Raw genomic sequence first — 20,573 nt, 5'->3', positions numbered from 1 at the left:
GTTGATGATATTCCACCTAACCTTGGTGTTACTCAGAGCAGCAATCAATTAGATCAGTGCAGATGCTGTGAAATCCTGTTATCTGGCTACAAATGTCCCCGTCTGACTTCTTCATCTTCCTCTGTGCAACCCAATAACCAGAATTCATCAGCTCATCTTCTCCCTGGTCGACTAAACTGGCTCGGTTGGCCCATTAAACCCATCAGACTGCGCATAAAGTGATGCTTAAATGCATTTAAGGCGTAAGCAATGAGTTGGAGTTTGAAAGAGCGACTGAACTAACAGGCACATCCTTGCATGACAGAAGCACATGTACGGTGTCAGATGGTGTTAGATGCTAATTGGATCACAGTCAACTTGATCCAAGGCTAACCTACTACACACATGGGCAAGAGAAGAGAGGAGATTAGATGGGATAGGACGGAGCAGGGAATTGGAGCGAGCGCGTCCAGGGCGCTAATCTCTTTTTTGAAAACACATGGGAAATTTCCCCACGACAAAAGAATCACAGACAGGAGGTATTTCATTCGCTGAAATGTTCATTTCCCTCCGTCTCTCTCCTCGCTCTCCCTCAGGAAATGAATGACAGAAAGGAGCGAGCTGGTGGTCCCTGTTAAAAAGGGAGCCCAAGGTACTAAATAGCCCTGATGAGCTTTGAGAACCCGCAGTTGGAATATTAAAGGATTCAGACAGAAGGTGTAGTTCAAAGGAGTTTGAAACCCTGAATTTAATTGCCTCATTTGTGAGCTTCACTGAGGGTGGTGTGGGGATTTGAAGAGGATATACTGGCAGCGGGAGAAAGGATACTAATTTAAAAAGGGGATGTTCCCTGAGTGCCTTTCATGAATGCCTTTCTAATGTACTGTTTGGTGGATGCTTAAATTTGTTCCTGACTTAATGTGCATTATGGGAAAAGGCACAAAAATGACCGTAGCCGTTTTGGTGAGTCCCTTTGCCCCAGCCAACCTCGCTCTCGCTCTAGTTTCCACAGTGTGTGGTTCGAGCAAGATCTACTTAGGGATGTGAGGCAACTGAATTCTGTGACATAAATTGCTGAAATTGTTGGATGAAGTCATATTTGGTCACAATTATTTTAATCCCCGCTGGTTTGTCCAGTTGACCACTAGAAAAGAGAGTCCCTCGTGTCCCAATTTCTCACTGCAGCCTCTCCAAGCTGTGTGTGTTATATAACTCATAACACAACACCACACAAGGAAGCAATAATTGAATAAGGGGCCCGCTTGAGGGGAACGTACCATCAAAGTTTTGTGCTCCTTCATGCCCTCACTGAAGTTCTGAAGGACCCAAATAGAGCTCCCCATAAAACTCTGCACCACTAATTGGTCCAATAATATAAGACCTGATGATATAGGTGGGCAAATGAGGCTTTAACAGACAGGTGGGCGTCAGCGGCGCGACGAGAGTTCACACCTGAGGACCAGATGACTGCTGTAAGCGCACAGGCACGGGCTCATTTCTACACCTGATTTGCTTTGTGTGTGTATGTGAAATTAAAGTACATAATCTGGAAACTGTCAAAAATAATTGGAGTGAAGATCACCAAATCTACCCTAATTACCTTCATGGCTGTAACTTTGTAATATAATAAATCAAAATGTCTGGACCTTTAATTATAGTAATGGGCGACTCTGCAGTACATTTGCTCTAATGCTACAAATCATAAGTGGGAAAAGCTGATGAATTTTATGGTCTGTGCTCATGCTCAGATGCCACATTTCTAATATTTATTGAGAAGCTACTACATGCCCACACTGTGTCAAAGTTTGAGCTGGAGTATTGTTGCAGCCATGAGAGAGAGTGGAGTTGTTATACTGTACTTTTTTTAGTAATTGCTTTATAACTTGAGACCCACTTTTAGTGCTAACATCTAAAATGTTCTTACCAAATCTTTTTTTATCTGAGGAAGAAACCAAAACATGCAAAACACGAAGGCTTGTCAGTTTGCGACGGCAGGTTTCTGAATTATTTCAGAAGACGTAATAAAGAGGGTTCAAAGAGAAACACAGTTTTTCCGTCCCCAGAGACAGTGAAGCTGAAATGCTTGAAAGTTCACTTCAAAATCTGAAAAATCTGCTGGGGTTAAGGGAATAGTTCAACTTTTTGGGAAATAAGCTTGTTTTGCTTTCTAGTAGAGAGACGAGGAGATTGATACAACTCTCATGTCTGCAGGGTAAATACGAAACTAAGAGACGATTAGCATAGCTTAGCACGAAGACTGGAAACAGAGGGAAACTGCTAGCGTGGGTTTGTCCAAAGCCAACAATATTCTGCTTATTTAACACTTTGTTTCATTTATTTAGAGTCACAGTTTAAACGTGCCAAGTTGTGGTTTTGTGGGATTTGTTCTATTTCTTGGCTTTACTTCCTGGATTCTCCGCTGGTTGCCTGGCAACCTCATGGCTAGGACTGGACTCCATTTTCCTGTGCCCAGCTAAAAAATAGTCTGGTGATGGCAAGCAGGATAACATGTTAATAAGTGAGCTTCAGATGTGCTAGTGGGCAAATTTTGTTTCCTTTTAGACTTAGACAGGCTAGCTGTTTAGCTTCCAGTCTTTGTGCTAAGCTAAGCTAACTATCTTTCGGTTGTAGCTTCATATTTATCCTACATTGTTGAAAGTGGTATCAGTTTTCTCAAAGAGCTAACTGTCGATCTACTCCTTTTAATTCAGTGAAGTTTCCTGCCGCTGTGTTGTTTACGTCGAACTGTTTGAAGTCTTATTTCATCGCCATTAGTCCTGGATCGGTGGCCTGGGCGCCCCGCCAAACGGCGCCCTGTCCCTTTAAACCGCAGCAGGAGGCGGTGCTCTCCGGCGCTCGAGAGGAGGGGAGAGGAGGCCAGAGGGGAGGGCCGCTTTGTGAGCCTCACAGACGCGAACTCAACGGACACCGGAGCACCAGCGAGGGGACCCAACTGAATTTGGAGTGACACACGGGCTTCTCCTCCACTGCTGCTCTCCCGCGTTTACGGAAAGTTGAGTGGAATATAACCCAGAACTTCCTCGTCGCTCGGCCCGTAAAGAAAGGTAACATTTCTTCTTCGTGGACTTGAGTGAGCTTTAACTTCTTCTTCTATCAAACTTATTTTAGCTAGTTCTGCGAGTGACGACCTTTAGCAACAGTTCGGCTGTAGTCAGTGTGTGAAATCTAGTCTTCAAACTACTCTGTGGGGTCAGGGAACAGACGCAGGCTGAAGTGAAGCCAACGGTGTGAAATCTGCATCTCATTTGAATGTCAAATCTGCGCCTGGCGGTCTCACCGAGCTCTGTCCCCTCCTCAACGAGGAAAAGAAAAGCGATGTAACATTATGAAAGTCAGCACTTCACTTTACAGGACATATCCCGCTGGCTCAAACGTGTGCTTTACAGCTTATTCTTTACTCCCAAACACTCTTCTTCTTCGCCCGCTTTATCCGCGTCCACCTCTGTTTGAATCCGGAGAAAACAGGTTTTCTGTGGATTCAGTTTGGAGTCATGGCCATGAAATTGTGCAGAACTCCGCAAACTTCTCCAGGGATGCCCAAATATAGAAGTTTTAGATTACTGACCCGATTAAATGTTGGCCACAGAGCACCCATTTTGCAAGAAATCTTTGCATAATTTATTATGAAATTACATAATTGTCTGGTTTAGAGGCCAAAGCCCCTCTAAAAGCTGATGAAAGGAGTTGAATAACAGGGAGAATAAACTATCCCCCATTAGGACCTCTAGACTACAAATCCCTAATAACATACTCATTCATATGGCAGACATTTAATAGTGGGATCTGGGTTGCCAGGTCTGAAATCAGACACAGGGCAGGGTAAGGTTTAATCAGAGCGGGCAGATGGACTCAGAAGCATCATTCTCATCTCTGGGAGTTGCGTAACATTAATACTCTGTGGTGGGAGAACGCATCAAAATCTCCGGGAATCCACCACAAGCACCATAAACTGCACGGCTGCTCTCGCCTCATCCCTCACTCCCAAATTTGTCTGCCTTCCCGTATCATTAGTGAGCTGTTCCTGTTTGTGTTTACAGGCCTGGCACTTGCCTCTCATGGTTCATCATGCCTGATGAACTGGGTCATTTGCTCCAGGATTGCCTCCATGGCTGCGTACCTGCCCGGCCTCATTCATCATGCTCTGATTGGAGGCCGTGGAGTGTGTGCTTGGCTTTGACTGCGCTGACCATAAAGTCTGCAGGCCCGTTTTATAACTTTGCTTTCATTATTACTCGCTCATCGTTGGCAATCAGCCCTTTGTGCTTGTTAAACTGCTGGTCTGGACAGAAGTAGGAGGACATATTGACTAATGGGCTTGGCTTTGCTGTTGTCTTTGTATGACTCTTGCCCTCTGACCCCCGCACTCACACAACCACACCCTCAACACAGCCCTAAGGTGAGCAGTATTTGACATTTTACTTGGTGAATCATTCACTGTATTGGTAGCTCTTTGCGAAGAGAAATGAGGAAATCTGTGGGGGAAATACTTAACTGTGCACCTTGAGGTTGATTGGAGAGACTCAAGCCAAGGTCAGCCTCTGCCTGATCACCGCCACGCCGGCAGGGCCACTTTTCCGAGCTCCTGCTTGCTTTTCTGTGCCTTTTCCAGCGTGAAGAGTGGTGCATTATCACACACACTTCAGGCCTTTCAGCTCCTTATTGTACGGCTTCTCCAGAGCTGCCAGGCAGATATCTCTCCATCAAGATCTATTGTGTGTGCTGCAGAGTCAGAGGGGAGGGAAGCATGTGTGTGTGTGTCATCTCTGACTGTGCTTTTTTTCTTTTTCCTGCAACGGAGGCTATTTCAGTTGGCTCTGGAGGATAGTGTTGCTGCGTAGTGAGGAAGCTGGCTACCTGCCCGACGGTCTGCGCTGAGGTCATTACAGTTTTATACTGGAAGGAGGGCGTGCAGGAGTGGGGGTTGGCGGAGAAGCAGTTTGACTCATTTGCACTGTTTCTCATGAAAACACTAACTTCAGGCAGTTTGACATGCAGTTAGTTAAAGTGGAGGGCGACTAATTTCCTCGTAAATGCACGCTCAGTCGGTATTTTATCGGTGTGGATTCCATATTATGTGAAGGTTTAATGTATGGGGGTTAAACTCTTCACTCTTGTTTATGTGAGGGAAGAAATGCGAATGAGTTAACTGGAGTCAGGTGTGATAACTTGCACTGCATGGCTTTCTTTTGTTGCTTCCCATGCCTCGGGAAATGCCTATGTAAATTGTAATCCACCCACCTTTATCCCATGCTGTGTGGGAGACCGTCAGGGAATGCTGGGAGGACGTTTGGGCTTCTGCATGGCTTTGTTGCAGTTACCTGTCCTGCAAAAAGGGTTGTATAGTTTGGGAAAAACAGAATTATTTGCATGTTCGGAGAGGGTTAGATGTTACCTCTGAGGAAAACAATGGTCATTGTGCCTACAGAAACCACCAAAAGAGGGCAATCTGCCCAGAGCGAAAGGTCATAAATAGATCAAATTCAGAATGGCAGCCATAATATGTAGAAGAATATCACTATTATTACATTATTGGAAAGGTTTCAGGGATGCACTCCAGAGCTATGGGAGACTCCCAGTTTCTGTGAAGTATTAATCACCTCCGAAGTGACGGATGTGTAATTTTTTTCAGCTGTTGATGCTGGGAAGCATCGAGGCTTACGCTGAGCTCCCTGAGGAGGGCTGTTTTGTCTCAGACAATTACAGGATTCACCCCACCCGCAAAGAAAGCAGCAAGGCCTTTGAACTTCGAGGAGGAATCACGCCGAGGATGCTCGAGTGATCTTTGAACACACTTGGAAGCAAAATCCAACGTTGCGTCAGCGGCTTCAGACTTTTCTAGATTAAAATTTACCTTTGAACTTTGAGTCAGAGGAAGAAATTAACCAGACGGCGATCAGTCAGTGAAAACGCCGTCCTTTGTGGCTCGAGGTCTCTTAAAACAAGCAACAAATATTGATTTTCTTCCTTTTGAGTTATTTGAAAAGTTTTTATATATTAAATATCAGGTAACACAAAAGAAAAAAGCATAGATTTGAGGAAAACCTTAACAAAAAACCCTAATTTCATCTAGAAGTGAACTGTTTTTGCTGCCATCCAAAGCCTGTTCTCTACAAAGTTGATGCTATGGTTTGTTTTTATAACGGTAGATACTTCAGATTATCTTATTCTAGAGTCACCCAGTCTGAGTGTTGAGAGCTGAACAGACCAGAACGGTGTCAGCTGTTTCGGGCCAAACGTCCCGTAAATCGACATTCAAGATTTTAGAGAAGCTCGAGCTGATCCAGGCGCAGTGACACCACAGGAGCTTCGCCGTCCCATTGAACAAGAATATATCGCTGCTGTTCGCAGGAAAAGGGGCTGCTTTCTGTTTTGGTTGGGTGCAGCAGCCCGTGTGCACCCATCACTCAGTGGCTCAGATCTGTATCGGTCGCTTCCATTGTGGTGGAAAAATAACCAGTTTGACAGGAATTATTTTCCCGTGCGCAGTCATTTCACTCCTTTCTTGAAAACACCAACAACAGTCTGACTCCTCAACATGTGATTCATTGTATTAGTATTACGTAAACAAAGAGTTACTGTGTGTTTCTAATGCATCCAGCTTGCAGCACCTGTCTGTTTATTTCTTGAGCTGCATAGTTTAAAGCTGTAAGACCTGTTTTGGATGATTGTTGAGTCTGAGATCGGGACAGTCGCAGCCGGCTAGGTGTGATCTTCTCACGTGACCAAAGTTTCAGAACATCCTGTGCGGTTTCTGTCTGATGCAAAGTCACCACAGAACAACATCATCCATCATCAGCCGGCACACCCACCCAGCTCACGTTCTCAGGAGTTTTCCACGCTCACTTTCAGGCAGACTCAGAGACGAATGTGTCAGATGGTTTAACGAGTAATTCAGCGATTTTTGTGCTGCGCCTCTGTAAAGTTGAGGGATTTGTGAGAGGCGTATTTAAGAAGGGAAACTTGGCGCAGCAGAGGCCGAGATATCCTGACTTTCAGTTATCTGATATTATCTGGTCTTTGATATAAGTTAGTCGTCTCCAAGCTCAAGCAAGGGATAACCCCAGTTGAAGTGATGAGAAGTTCATGTACAAAAGTTGTTTGGAAAGCTGTAGGAAGTCGACACTCCTGGCCCGGATCAAGTCTTATCAGGCCTTTTCATGATGGAGACCCCATCTGATCGAATGTTATCATGGTCAGCAGTCATAAACGACGAAACAGATGAGAGTACGACTCAAACACCAGGATTTCCTCATGCTTTTTTTTTGAGAAAATCTCAGAAATTTCCTCTTAACCATAAATTGATGTCACATAATTGACATATTTCCATTCATGTCATTGACTGAGATAGAAAATCTTTGTCAAACCTGCAGTGTGGAGCTGATAATAGACCAGCGGTTTGTGTATATTTGATGAAAGAGTCTGATCTTTTGTGCATTTCAATCCAAATCCAGCGCAGTCACTGCTCCGTCAGCTCTGTCTGTCGCAGCAGTTAAACATTAACCACATACAGTATAACTGCATTCAGAGTTCCTCCACCATGCACAGTATTGCTTTTAACAGCAGGGCTACGGCTGACTGAAATGCTGTCTCGACTACGGCTGGGTCATGCATTGAAAACACGAGCGGCGGTGTGCAGCTGGCCGCTGGGGTCCAGGCTTTGGCCTGCTTACAGTCCAGCGAGCCCTCATTGTTTTGGGGCTCTGCGTGGACACAGAAACAGGTGGTTTCTCTCTCAAGCGTGTACTGAAAAGACAAAAGAGGACTGCTGGCGTAACCGCGGTCACCTCTCTGCCCGCTAGATGACAAATTCAAGCTGGGAAGCTAGTTCAGGAGACGAGAACAGCAACATGAGCTATTGTGGGCTCTTATGGTGGTTGTGTGACAATCCTGAGAGAGTTTCCTTGAGAATAAAGACTCGCACATGTTCCTGCCCGAGCCTCTAGAGGACGTTTCCAGGTCAGCCACTCTGTGCTGTGAAAGGACTGTGCTGAAAAGTTGCAAAACCCTGAGAGATAAGCATCTCAGGCTTTTGTCTTTTTGTCGAAAATGGATGCTAATCACTGTAAAAAGTGGGTGTTGTTCATGTGGGTCACCTCTAAGCCCCGTCCTGTGTGTGTTTTCATGCTTTTATGTTTCGCTTTATAGGTGCATACATGTGCTCTGGGTGTGCCGAATGGGTTTGGTTCCTGTCTTCCTCTGTACTGCTTTGTTTTGTTGTTCTCTCTCCTCCATTGTGCTTTGTGTGACATTTCTGGTTCCTCGGTTACAGAGAAATTGTGTCGGTCGTTTGGGAGTCAGCAGGGTGTGTGCGTGTTTGTTAGTGACTCGTCAAACGGAGGCCAGCTCTCCCTGAGACCCTTGAACCTATCGGCGGCAGTTTGAGCACATTGATGGACTTCAGCCGTGTGTCATATGATGCCATTATGTCGACTGAGGCCTAGTCTGCCTTTGGTGTTTTATTTTGAAAGGCTGCAACTAATGTTTTCTTCAGTGATGTTGTGTTGAATTAATCATAAGCTCAAAAAATGGTGAAAAATACTGAATTCATGTCCCCAGAGCTCCTGGATTTGCTTGTTTTGTCCCACTCCAACACCCACGTATATTCAATTAATGATATATAACAGAAAAGAACAGCAGCTCCTCACATTTGAGACGCTGTAAACAGAAAGCGTTTGCTTTATGGATTACATAACTTTGATAATCAGGTAATAGTTGATGTTCATCAACTGACTAGTTGCGTCTTACTGATATGAGCTTCATCAACACGCCCTCTGGTGAACTCTGTCTCAGAGAGCTGAGCTGCTGTAATGTAATCAATCCTTATATGCTTAGCTGGACATTCCTAACGAGTCCACACACACACAGCAAGCCTGTCCTCCTCACACACAGCGCTAACCGAACGGCAGTGGACGGAAGTAAATCAAGCAAGGACACAGTTACGTTAACGATGTGGCTGACGAGCGCCGGAGCTCGGTCTTTGTCTCCGTCCTGGTTCTGGGAGTTTTCAGCTTTCAGCTGTTGTGAGTTGCCATTATCAGGTTGAAGTGGTCGTGTTTGCCTTCTCTTTTGTCTGCCAGTGTTTTGTTGCCGTTATGTGCCATTAAAGTTGGCACTGTGGGGGTTTATTAACTCATCTTGTCAGTTAGGAGTCGCTGCCAGAGGTCTTTATGGACGGTTTGTGTTTGACCTCGGTGGGGAGGCCGCTGATTAAAAAAAGAGGAGCCGTTGAGAAGTTGACACAGTGCAGCAAACAGTCACTTATCTCAAGAAGGCGAGCGCGGGGTTGTGTGTCCTGCTCTGCAGAGTATTGTCACACAGGCTCCAGCTTATCTCTTTGGTGATTTGGCATATTTTCTTTCCCCTGAGGTCTCGTTCTGAGCAACCTGTCAGTGCTTCTTCCTCTCTTTGTGTGGAGAAATGGCAGCCGAACTGGCCAGTGGACTATTAGAACATATTATCTGTACTGCAAGCCAGTTGTGACGTTGGCATCCCGGCTGTAGTTTGTACTCCCTCTTTGTCTTTTTTAGCACAATCCTCAGTAGAAATTTCGGCTTTGTTTTGTCGTCCAGCAGCTTATTGGATGCTTATTTCAACCACTTGGCCCCAATCCTGCCCTCTGGTACCAGCCATGAATGCTGTCTATTTGTCAGAGACTGATGGGGGGGGGGGTTAATTAGACATGGACTATCATGTGCACGCGCACTCACACAGTACAGTACAGTCCAGTCCCGCCGCTGTGGGCGTAATGAGGGTTTGGGTGCATTTCATGCAGGACACGGTGAAAGAACGTCTGTCGCTGCGCTGGCATGACTGAGTGAATCCAATGTGGTGACACCCTCCGCTGCTCCTTTGAGGGCGTGTTTCTCTTCAGTGCCTCCATCTGTGCCTTTCCTTTCTGCGAAAGTCCCTCCGGCCTCGCTGCTTCACGTGGGAAATGTTGTGCCCCTCAACATTTTTACGCAGGATATTTTTCATGCATGGAGAGGAGGGGTGTTTCTCCCCAAAGCCAACCCTCAGGAGATCTGCTTTGTGCAATGGCTTATTTTGTAATTAAGAAACACGCTTGTTATGTTTTTATTTGCTTTTCAGCCAGGCTTCATTTTTTCCCTCTGTGGCGTAGCGGCCCACCCAGGATCTGACCAAACGCTTTGCCCAATTATGCAGGAGCAGCAGCTTTATGAAGGGCCAGCTTGACTGGAACAGAGTGAAATCGGTTGAAAGCTGTCCTCTGCTTCTAGATGTCAGGATTTGAAAAGATTAAAAAAAAAAAAAAATCACTCAATGTAGTCACGTGGTGATTGTGTTACTGGGGGTGCTGGAGCCATAACAGGAGGTTGCGCAACACACTAAAAAAAGCAATAGGAGATGGATTCTGGAGTCCGACAGGAGGAGGGCTGGTTGGTGGAGCAGTGGGAGGTTGGTTTATGTTTTTTTTTTTTTTTTGGTTGTGTTCTTGGGTGGACGGAGGTGCACTGTTTGCCGTCGCGAGCTCCTGCCACACATCGAGAGGGCCGGCTCAGGCACGCCGGTTTTATTTGCTCACGTTGAACGCGCTGCCCTTAATCCTCCTGTGTGGCACTGGGGCCCTGGAGGCTGATAGGCTACAGTTTACACACATCCAGAGGGCCTGCAGGACTTGGGCTGCAGTCCTGCTGATGTAGGTATGTTTTCCCGGCCAAGCTGAATTTGTCTCCCAAAGCCTGTTTACATGATGCGTGTTGTCAGCCTGCTGTCCAAGTCCAGCCTGTGGCACGTTTCACTTCTCTTCAAACTGCTCTGTTGCCACCATTTTTAAATCAAATGATGGAAAACGTTGTCATATTTGCACAGTTTCTCACATTTCAGCCAGTCAAACAGTTTAAAGGCTTGATGCACTTTTCCTGCCAGCACGCCACATGATTGCAGGGCATAATGTGACTTAATGGTGGCAACACCCACATAAGACAAACTTTATTTTTACACATGTACTCTCCAATTATGACGTTTTAAGAGTGTTTGCATATTATTGAGGACAAACTGATGTTTTTCTGTAATGTCTAAACGTTTTAGGGCGCTGAGCCAAATCTAATAGCACCCGTGTGTTGCGTGAGCACAAGTCTGTCGACACTGAAAATTTAGCTAATTAAGGTATTAAGCAGGCCCCGAGGAGATTTCATTTGAATCAAACAGGGTTTTGTTTACATTCAGCCACAACCATTCTGTTCATCCTTAAGGTTAAATAAACATGCTGAACACATTTCTCCCTCAGAAAGCATTTTCAAAGGCAAAAAAAAGAAATTAACTCAAGAAGCTTTGTCTTGAGCCTTTAACTACAACTGACTCTTCATCAGCAGCATATAATGAAGCTATTTATTAACTACTTATACTGTACTCCACTGAGGACGTGCTGTGAGTTGTGGTTGGAGATACTACTTTGGCTCAAGAATGACTGTTCTGACACCTCCATCTCCTCCATCTCCTCCCTTTTCCTCCCCTTTAACTGCTGCATCGGCTCAACACATAATACAAATGCTAAACATGCTCTACAGGGCCGCCGCTGGTCAAAAACACAATCTCTTTTTAATTGGCTTAAATGATGAATTAACTTGCAAAACAAGGCTGGCCATGATAGACTATAATGGGCCATTAGGCAGCTGTCGAACCCCGTGGACATTTGAATGCTATTTCATTTTATAAGTCTTCATTTGTCCCAGTCATGTGTTTGGCTTTTAGAGTATTTTTCATCTTAATTTGTCACTGGTCAGCTGTGCTGAGCCAGTACAGAAGGAGGGACAGTGCTGTCAAGAGTGACTACAGAGCATTCCAGGTGTGTTTGTATGATCTGGAATCACACCTTGTAATAGACAAAGTTATACACGTGTCAAATAGGCATGTTCCTCGACAAATGGCATGTGAGACCACATCCTTTTGTCAGTCTGTCCAAGATATTTCTGCCATTTGTCATACAGGGTTAGTTTTGGCGGTGTGACTGGATATGAAGTGAAACAGGAAGAACTGGTTCCTTCTGCTGCAGAACAAAGGATCGCTCACTGCACATTTTTTAGAGCTCCTTCTGGTCTGTTTTCAGGTGTCTCGAGGCTCAGCTCAATGTACGCTAAAAGGCTAATTCTAAAAAAGGTGGCATGCTGTGGAAAATAGGAATAGGAACAGGATTAAGTCATCTGCAAACAAACTGTTTACAGGCAACCGTTTTATGAAGTGTTCCTGAGTCCATGTAGTAACGTCCTTCATCCGGTCATGTGTTCACAAAGTGGTGGACCTCGCTTCGTCCTCGCTTGTGAACGTCTGAGCCTTTTCCAAATGCCCCTTTCATACCCAATCATGATGCTATCACCTGTTTACCTGTGGGATGTTCCAAACAGGTGTTTTTGGAGCATCCCACATCTTTCCCAGTCTTTAGTTGCTCCTGTCCCCACTTGTTTGAAATGTGTTGCAGCATCAAATTAATAGAATAATAATAAGCAAATATTTACACAAATCAATGAAGCTGATGAGGTAAAACGTGAAATATATTGTCTTTGTGCTGTTTTCAATTGAGCATCTGTCAAAGAGGATTAGCAAACGATTACATTCTGTTCTGTTTGTGTCTTACACAGCATCCCAGCTTTTCTGGAATCAGGGTTGTACAGAAACAGTGTATTTCTTTATCCGTTATCTGTGCTGTGAGTCAAGGACGATAAGTAGGTGTAGGACTGGAGGGAACTTTGAGGAGCATGTAAAAACACACTGAGGTGAGATAAAGGCTTTGCTAATGAGCTCACACCAAGGCTACAGCCACATGATGCAAGGCAGAATCAGGTTCATACATAGTCAATAAGGTCTCCTAATTCCTTCATTTTTAGCACATTTCTAGCATCTTTGAATCATAATAGTTTGTATATATTAGATTTATATAACCGTTTTATGCTTAGATGCTGAGTGTGACTGATAGAAAAGGATAAGTAAGATGAAAATAAATCAATTTGTGGATGATACATGTTACATCCTAAGCTCCTGGCGGACAGAGATGGGCCAGTGCCTTTGACTCCATCAGCCTACTCTCCCCCCGTGGGAATCCCATGTTTGGGCAGGAGGTTACGGGCCTCTCAAAGAAGGGCCAGATGAAGTTTCCCGACGTCCTTTGTCAGAGTTGAGAACTTTGCATTCTTATGCAGCTCCATTGATTAATTGATTAGCAGTGTCATAGGATGGTGTTGGCTGACTCGAATAAAACATTTACATATCAATGTTGCTGACAATGGGGTTGAACAATGGAGATTCAGGCGAGTTCAAGGTTAAACAGAGCAGAGGTTTTCTCTCTGCTCAGACAGCAGAGTCTCTGTGTTAAACATTATATCTTGAAAATGATGAAAAGGACTTGCTACTAGAGTGACTACTAAAAGTTTTGCTTGCACAAATGGAATTCAGGAATTGGATATGGAGACTCTCCTGCCAACAGGAAGTTTGAAGTCAGAGCAATATTCAAGCGAAGAGTTTTAAGCTTGGCAGCGTTGAATAGAACCATGCATTTAGCAGGCAGTTTACTGACCTATCAGGTTAAGATCACAGTCATTTAACAGAATTACTCATTGACTTTGTAAACATCAGCTCACTCTTGTCATTTCTTCATGATATTCACTTTTTTTTAACTTCTATAGATGTCCAGCGAACCTGTCAGACAATAGTTGGGGTCCCTTCGCTGTTGTGTAATTACCCTTTACCTGACTCCCTGTAACTCCTGCATGGATGCTTCCACCCTGTGAATAAATGATAGTCTTTCTCTGTCTCGCTTCTGAAAAATTTAAACGCAGTCAAAAATAAAACCAGAAACTCCTGCAGTCAGTGCATGCCGGGTGGTTGAACCTGACACTAGCCGAGCTGTGATTGGATAAGCAGCCAAAGCCTCTTTTTGCCTGTTCATTGGGTGGAAGGAGAGAAAGTGGCCCGAGATAGCTGAGGACTGTATGGCGCCTGTGATCCACAGGATTACAACAGTGAGACTGAACGCTGATGAGCATGGTGGTTGTTATGATGTCATTCAGCTAGCATCAGAGTCTGCCAGCAACATAAGATGCTCTTAATCATTCATGGCCCTGTCACCACTTGTCTCAGTTTGAGCTGGAGTCATGTGGCACTTTGAGTGCTCGGTTACATAAAGGCTTCGTCACGGGCTGGCACCGTGACTGAGCCAGTAGTTCTCAGCTAAAACAAACAAGATAATACTTATTACCTCTCCGGGCATATTTAGCGCTCCAGCGCTAACATGTTTGGCTATAGGTGTGTGTTTTTTTGCCTTTGCATTGGCAGATGTGTCCCAGCAGTGTGGTGTGTTTGTTTTGCTTAATGAGCCTGTGAAAAGATGGCTGAGGTGGAATTTTGCCCCCAGCTGAACTGAGAGCGTTTGTGGTATGGACCATACTGGCTAGACTGGAATCTCTGGTCATCAAGCTGACATGCATTGATGAGCAAACAGAGCTATGGCTGCACGTTTTTGTATCTGTCTAGACACTGAAACGAAAGAACTTTTCCACATATCCATACTTCACCTCCCTGCCCTCAAAGTAAACAAAGTGGAATAGTCTACTCAGTCATTTCTATGCAAAGGTCTAAAATGAGAATAACTAAAAGTCTAAAGCTTGAGATGTTAGATTGTCACATGATGACCGGAAACCACTGAAGCAGGAAACTTGTTCCACTTTGCCTGACAGTTCAACACCCGCCCTGCAATTGTGAAAATATGCAAACTTTACAAATATGTAAGAAAAGAAGGCCAAAAATCACATTGGCAGTCTTGTTATGGTTCCTTTTAAATAATCAATCAACAAATATCCTGAAGAATTATTGTTGGTTTCTTTGTAGATAAAAGAGCTTGGTCTGTACCAGCTCTATATGGAAAGTGTCCTGAGACAACTTCTGTTGTGATTTGGCGCTATACAAATAAAATTGAATTGAATTGAATTGAATTGAATTTCCTCCCATTTCTGTAAGTATGAGCAGTGTTTTGCGTTTTCGAGTATCTAAAGTAAGATCAGGTATGCTACATAAAATATGTAGCAGTGCAAAGTTAACCTCAATGCCTGGCATTGATTTGGTGGAAACATATTTCCCAAAACAACTGCAACAGGATGCGTAAATGGCCCCTCTTTGTGTGAAAGAACATTTAGCACAGCCACAGTTTCACATGCAGAACATTAAAGCGCCTTTTCACATTTTTAAAGTGGTCTCTGGAATGTTGTTTTGAAACTGCAGAATGCAGAGGACACTGCTGTTCGTCGTGATTTATCTTTTAAATAGCTCTGAAAGGCTGGACGTGAATATGACAGCACTGCCTGCAGGCCGTGCTTCATCTTTTGTCATGCCCACAGTAATGGGGTCTTGATGATCGGGGGCTGGGCTGAAACTATTCCTCATCAAACATCAAAGGGGCCCCAAAGACATAAAATGGGCCATTTCCTAGAATGACTTAAGGTGTGAGGTTTGCCCCTTTTTGATATTTGAGCACCCACTGGCATACTTTATGCAGAGGTTGAATGCCTTTGAGTGACAAGGCACATCAAACGCATTCCCCTTCAGATATTGCACCGTGGCGATTGCCTTATTGCCCTGCATGTGGCCACCAGGAAGAGCTAATCCATCTGAGCGAGCTGATCTCTCCATGTAGGGGATAAAATCTTTCTCTCCGTGTGTCTCCGGCCGGCTTAGAGACAGGAAGCTAGCTTGGTAGCCACTGCTCGGATCTGGTGTTGCCATAGAGAAATACAAAACCGTGAGCCGCGGGGAGGAACGGATCAGCTGATGGGTTGTCTTGAGCGGTCAGGCGCACACTCAGCATCCTTTTTGTGCAGCATATACTAACTGGCTACTGCACAAAGCATGAAGTAATAAAGGCTTTAGCTAATGATAGATCATACTGCATTAATCTGACCACTATGAGTCACCTAAGAGGGCGTTTGTTTGCTCGGTGCCATAATCTTATAATTTGGCACCCAGTTGCTGTTTAAATAGCTTTTGTAAGAGTAAGCCCATTCCAGTTGTCACCTACAAGGGTGTGAACTTGAGCTCCAATGGCTTTTACAGTAGAACTTGAAAATAAACTTTTCAAGTACTATTGTGATTTTGCCATTTGTCTGGCCTCCTTTTTGTTGTGGAGACAGCGCACCACTACAACTGCCTGAAGAAATCTTGAATGAAGTTGTTGAGTATTGACGATAAACCTTGGCAGTGGGTAGAGTTCAGCTCTCTTTGGGGATGATCTCTCTTTTGAAAGAGGAGCGAACAAAACAAAAAAAAAACAAAACACAGCGCCGGCTTTTATCATCCATCAAACCCCCCTCTGTTCCCTCTAGTGCTACAGTTGCCTTTCCAATTGAATGGGTTCTTGTCAGAGATGCAAATGTTTTCATGGGTGACGTTGCTTTGGAATATTGTTGAGTGAAGCCCCCATTCATTCACAGTGGGGATACGCGTACGGGCCCAGAGCGTGGGCTTCAGCCCCCGTTTCAAAGCACTGAGCATGATGGGATTGCTGTCTGGCTAAAACAATTGGAAGCCTTGTTAATGTCAGCAGCACATGGAGCTAGTGGACTGTAGCTAGCACATAAGTGGGTGTATAAACCTTTTCTCCACTCGGTTCTGTTTTAAGATCATGTTTCAAGGCTTGTGCGACCTGCGGATAGTTTGGTCTAAGTGCTGGAATGCGTCATATTATCAGCTTATTGAGTCAAAGATAATCAGAGCAAGTACGGGATCAAAGTGACCTGCGTTAAGTCAACAGGACCCTGCTTTCCTCGCATTAAAAAAAAAAAAGCCTTTAATCTGTGACTTGGCCATCGGCAGAGCTGATAGATAAACGTGCTGAGAGTTGCTCATTGATGTGTGATCAGTGACAGAACAGAATATTCTGTTGAACAGGCTCGAATATCTCCTCCAAGGCCAAAGAGACAAATTCCAAAATGTAGAGAAAAACAAAGAGCTGGTGTTGGAGCATGTTATCTATTGACGATAGGAGGGTTGGAACAAAACGTAGCAGATGTGGACTTTCTGAGCTGAGCTGTAAGTCGATCCACGCTGGAGAAATGCTGTTCCACTTCTTTCTTTTTTGCCTCCTTCATTCTTTTATTCCTGCCAGCGTGAACTGCTCGCGCTCCCAGTATCCTGTGTCTTTCTGGTTATGTAACAGCCAGAGGCCTAAATGGGAACTAAAACACAGCAGTGACAGCGGACACTGCAGCCACTTGAAAAGCCGAAGGCGACAGCAGCCTATTAGAGTTTTTAGACGCAACTCAAAAATGTACCAGAAGTATTGTGGCGACACATTTGAATGGGACGTTGTTTGGCCGTGGTCAGCTTCAGTGGGGGCATTGTCACTGGTTTGAAGTCAGGCGAAGGTGCTGCGAACTTCGAACCAGAAAGCTTTGTTTACCGTTACATAACACCCTCACAGACTCTGCTAGTTTAGAGCCACTCAAGTAAAGCTTCATTTTGAAGCTCTGGCAACAAAAAAGTTTCCATACTTGATGCAGATCAGGACAGAGTGAGCTATGTGATAGTGGGCGATGAGAAATGAATAGCCGTGGCTCTTTAGAGAAGCATTTAAAGTGCTATTTCACATTCTCATCTGAATGGAACGGTGTCTGTTATTAATTGCATGTTTCCACATTGCCCTCTGAGGTGCATAGTTGCGTTTGGTTTACAGAAGTGCTAATGTGGCTTTAATGATCTCTATTCTTCTTCACAGGCTGATTCAGCAGTTAGATGAAACCAGAGTTGGAGGACCAGAATGGCTGCACACATTAAACACCTGGAATTGTGCTTTCTCTGACAACATCTCATCCAGTCGCCAAAGAATCCTGGAAGGAACTCTCCTGAAGACCTCCTACAGAACCTAGTTTCATTCCTTTCTGTGGATTATAAGTAAGACTGCCATCATGCCTATTCTCAAGCAGCTGGTGAACAACTCTAACCAGTCGAAGCGGCGGTCTCGGGCTGACCTGACCGCAGAGATGATCAGCGCTCCACTGGGGGACTTCCGCCACACCATGCACGTTGGCAGGGGAGGAGACGCCTTCGGGGACACTTCATTTCTGAGCACCCGATCAGGAGAACCTCCCAGGGAGCCAGACACTAAGCAGGACTCCCCGGGCCCCAAACCAGGGCTGCTGTCCCGCACCTTCAGAAGCAGCAAGCGCTCCCAGTCGGTAAACCGGGGGGACAAGTATGACTACAATATGATGGCGCCTTCTGGTGGTTCGTCCAACTATGTGAAAAACGCCATATCCCTGCCCTACCTAAACGACGAGGACACTAACAGAGGACCCCAGCTGCCGAAGAGCGTTTCCTCAAGCCCCATGAAGAGGCTCACAGAGATCGAAAGCAAGCCAGTAAACGGAGCGGCAGCAATGGCGACGCTGGACGCGGAGTTCGACGAGCGGAATTTCGGCGAGCTTACAGATTTGCCTCCATCCATGCCTAAAGGAGGCGGCATGAAGCACGCCGAGTCCATGATGTCCTTCCACATTGACCTGGGGCCCTCCATGCTCGGGGACATCTTGAGCGTGATGGAGAAGAAAGGCTGGGAGGAGGACGACCTCGGCTACGAAGAAGGCAAGGGTAGCGAGGGCCGTGCGTCGCCGTCCCACATTCCCCACATAGATGATGATGTGGAGGAGCAGGCGCCTGCGAGGCCGCCTCGCAGCATGTACCAGCAGAAGGCCATGGTGGAGCCCTACACCCCGGAGCTACACACCAGGAACAACCACCACAACCTGGACAGCTGCTCCGTGTCCAGCTGTGGCTCAGCCGCGGAGGAGAAACCTCAGTACCACCTCCACGACGGCGACACGGACAGTGCCAAGTACAGCTCGCCACGTGGGGAAGATGACAGAGATTTCACCTTCATGGATGACGACGACGATGAGATTCGAGTGTAGGCGAAACTGGTGTCACTGCCAAGAACGGTCTTGTGGGACACTAATGGAGAGGAAGAGTCGCTGGGAGGCTATCAAAAGCTGGGAGAGGGAGGGAGTTAGAGGCTTCTTCTAGATCAATCTAATCTCTGTACACTTTGTTCAACATCAAAAATAAAACCAATTAAGCCTTATTCACTGTGCTGTAGTGAGGAGATGTGAGCCGAGTGCAGACCGGCTCACAAAGTGGCAACATCAAAATCTGAACTTATCATTATTGAGAAATTCTCCAGTTTCAAATAATACCAGCTCCGTGTTCCAGCATCACGCTTGTCAAAGGTGCATCAGCAAAGAGGAGAAAGCAACAGGCCACTGTGTATGAGCGCCGCACTCCTTTTCAGAATTAAAGGGTGACTGTGAGGTTAGAGGACTGTGCCCCAGCTGTCAATCACATGAATATCACATGTGGAGTGTGATGCGTGAGGTGAGGGGAGGATACGCAAGGTCACAAACATGGTGTGGATGTGTGCTACAGATTCCCAACAAGGAAGAGAGACAGAAGGAGAAGTGAAACTCATATCTGTGCATGGGAGTGATCACGGAGCTCGATTTGCCAATGACAATGTTTTGGCATGGACACTAAATAGATGGAGTAGTTCAGTACTTTTGTCCACAGGTGACTTCAAGGGGTGATTTCTGCTATTTTTTTGACTTTTCTGTCCATTCAGTATGTGGAAGTTGGTCTTCTGTTGTAGAGCCTGTTGTGTTTTGAGTGTTAGCTCATCACGTTAGCGTCACTTTGCCGCCGTCTCTCTTTGGCAACGTCTTAATTCTTTAAATTCGCAGACAGCTGTGGTATTTATTCATTCATTTTCAGAAGGGATGGCTCGTTCTTAATGTGCACTGTTAGGTCTTAAAAGTTCTGATTTGGGGTTTTTCTGCTATGTAATGAAAACTTCTTGGCGGTACTACAGAGTGAGCCTGCTTCTTTCCATAGAAGCTTGCGACATGGCACTTAATTATCGGACTCAAGTCACGTCACTCCTGCCGTCACTGTCGCGGTGAGGCTGTATTAGTTGATGCTTCTGTACGTAAAAATGTGAATTGTCAAAAAAAAAGAGGCCTTTTGTATGTGTCTGTTCCAACAGGACAGAAGTGGTGATTGTGGGTAATTCCATGTATTTCTGCGTCGTCGCATCTCATTCCACATCATTACCGAGGTCGGTAGGATTAGCAGGTCAGCAGAGAGTTTGAAAGGGAGTTGCTGCAGTCGGAAAAAAAGGTAAAAATGAAGGAGCGTATTTAAAACACGCCTCCTCTCTCCGGACATGTGTTCAGGCTTGTCTCTACGGGAAGCGAAAGGATGGAAGAACATGTGTTATTAGAGCGCAGCCACTTAATGGATGGGCATCAGGTATGTCTCGGGGCGGTGCGAGCGGCAGATATTCCCTGAACTGGCCCCACAAGTGGTGATATTCACCTCCTCTACTCAACCCAAATCACACAGTAGGAACAGATGATTAAATCATCCAATCATCTTACGGTTCCCAGTCTGCTCATCAAATGTGCTGGATTATTGGCCCCCAGCCAGCTGGAACTGCTCCAGGAACAGCAGGGTCAGGGGCAGACAGGTGGGCTGTTTCTCTTATGGCTTTTTTTGTGTTTCGCCGGCTTACTCCGCCGGCTCCT

The 20,573-nt window shown here is 45.4% G+C and overlaps 1 protein-coding gene across 3 annotated transcripts; it reads left to right on the top strand.

The window, feature by feature from the left end:
- The first annotated feature begins 2,876 nt into the window (after positions 1-2,876).
- Positions 2,877-20,146, top strand: cdc42ep4b (CDC42 effector protein (Rho GTPase binding) 4b). 3 transcript variants are annotated; one of them, XM_070990042.1, is made up of 2 exons: positions 2,877-3,044; positions 17,717-20,146. In XM_070990042.1, exon 2 carries the CDS (start codon positions 17,907-17,909, stop codon positions 18,906-18,908), a length of 1,002 nt encoding a protein of 333 aa, XP_070846143.1. In that variant the 5' UTR covers positions 2,877-3,044; positions 17,717-17,906; the 3' UTR covers positions 18,909-20,146. The 3 variants fall into 3 exon arrangements, with proteins under 3 accessions (XP_070846143.1, XP_070846145.1, XP_070846144.1); XM_070990044.1 differs by lacking the exon at positions 2,877-3,044 and adding an exon at positions 4,376-4,396; XM_070990043.1 differs by lacking the exon at positions 2,877-3,044 and adding an exon at positions 12,615-12,731.
- Positions 20,147-20,573: the final 427 nt, after the last annotated feature.

This window comes from Chaetodon trifascialis, chromosome 21 (assembly GCF_039877785.1).
Source record: "Chaetodon trifascialis isolate fChaTrf1 chromosome 21, fChaTrf1.hap1, whole genome shotgun sequence".
Lineage (NCBI taxonomy): Eukaryota > Metazoa > Chordata > Actinopteri > Chaetodontiformes > Chaetodontidae > Chaetodon > Chaetodon trifascialis.
This window is presented reverse-complemented; position numbering and strand designations above follow the sequence as displayed.

Coding starts and splice junctions, on each gene's coding strand:
- cdc42ep4b (XM_070990042.1), top strand. CDS start 17,907: ATGCCTATTCTCAAGCAGCTGGTGAACAACTCTAACCAGTCGAAGCGG.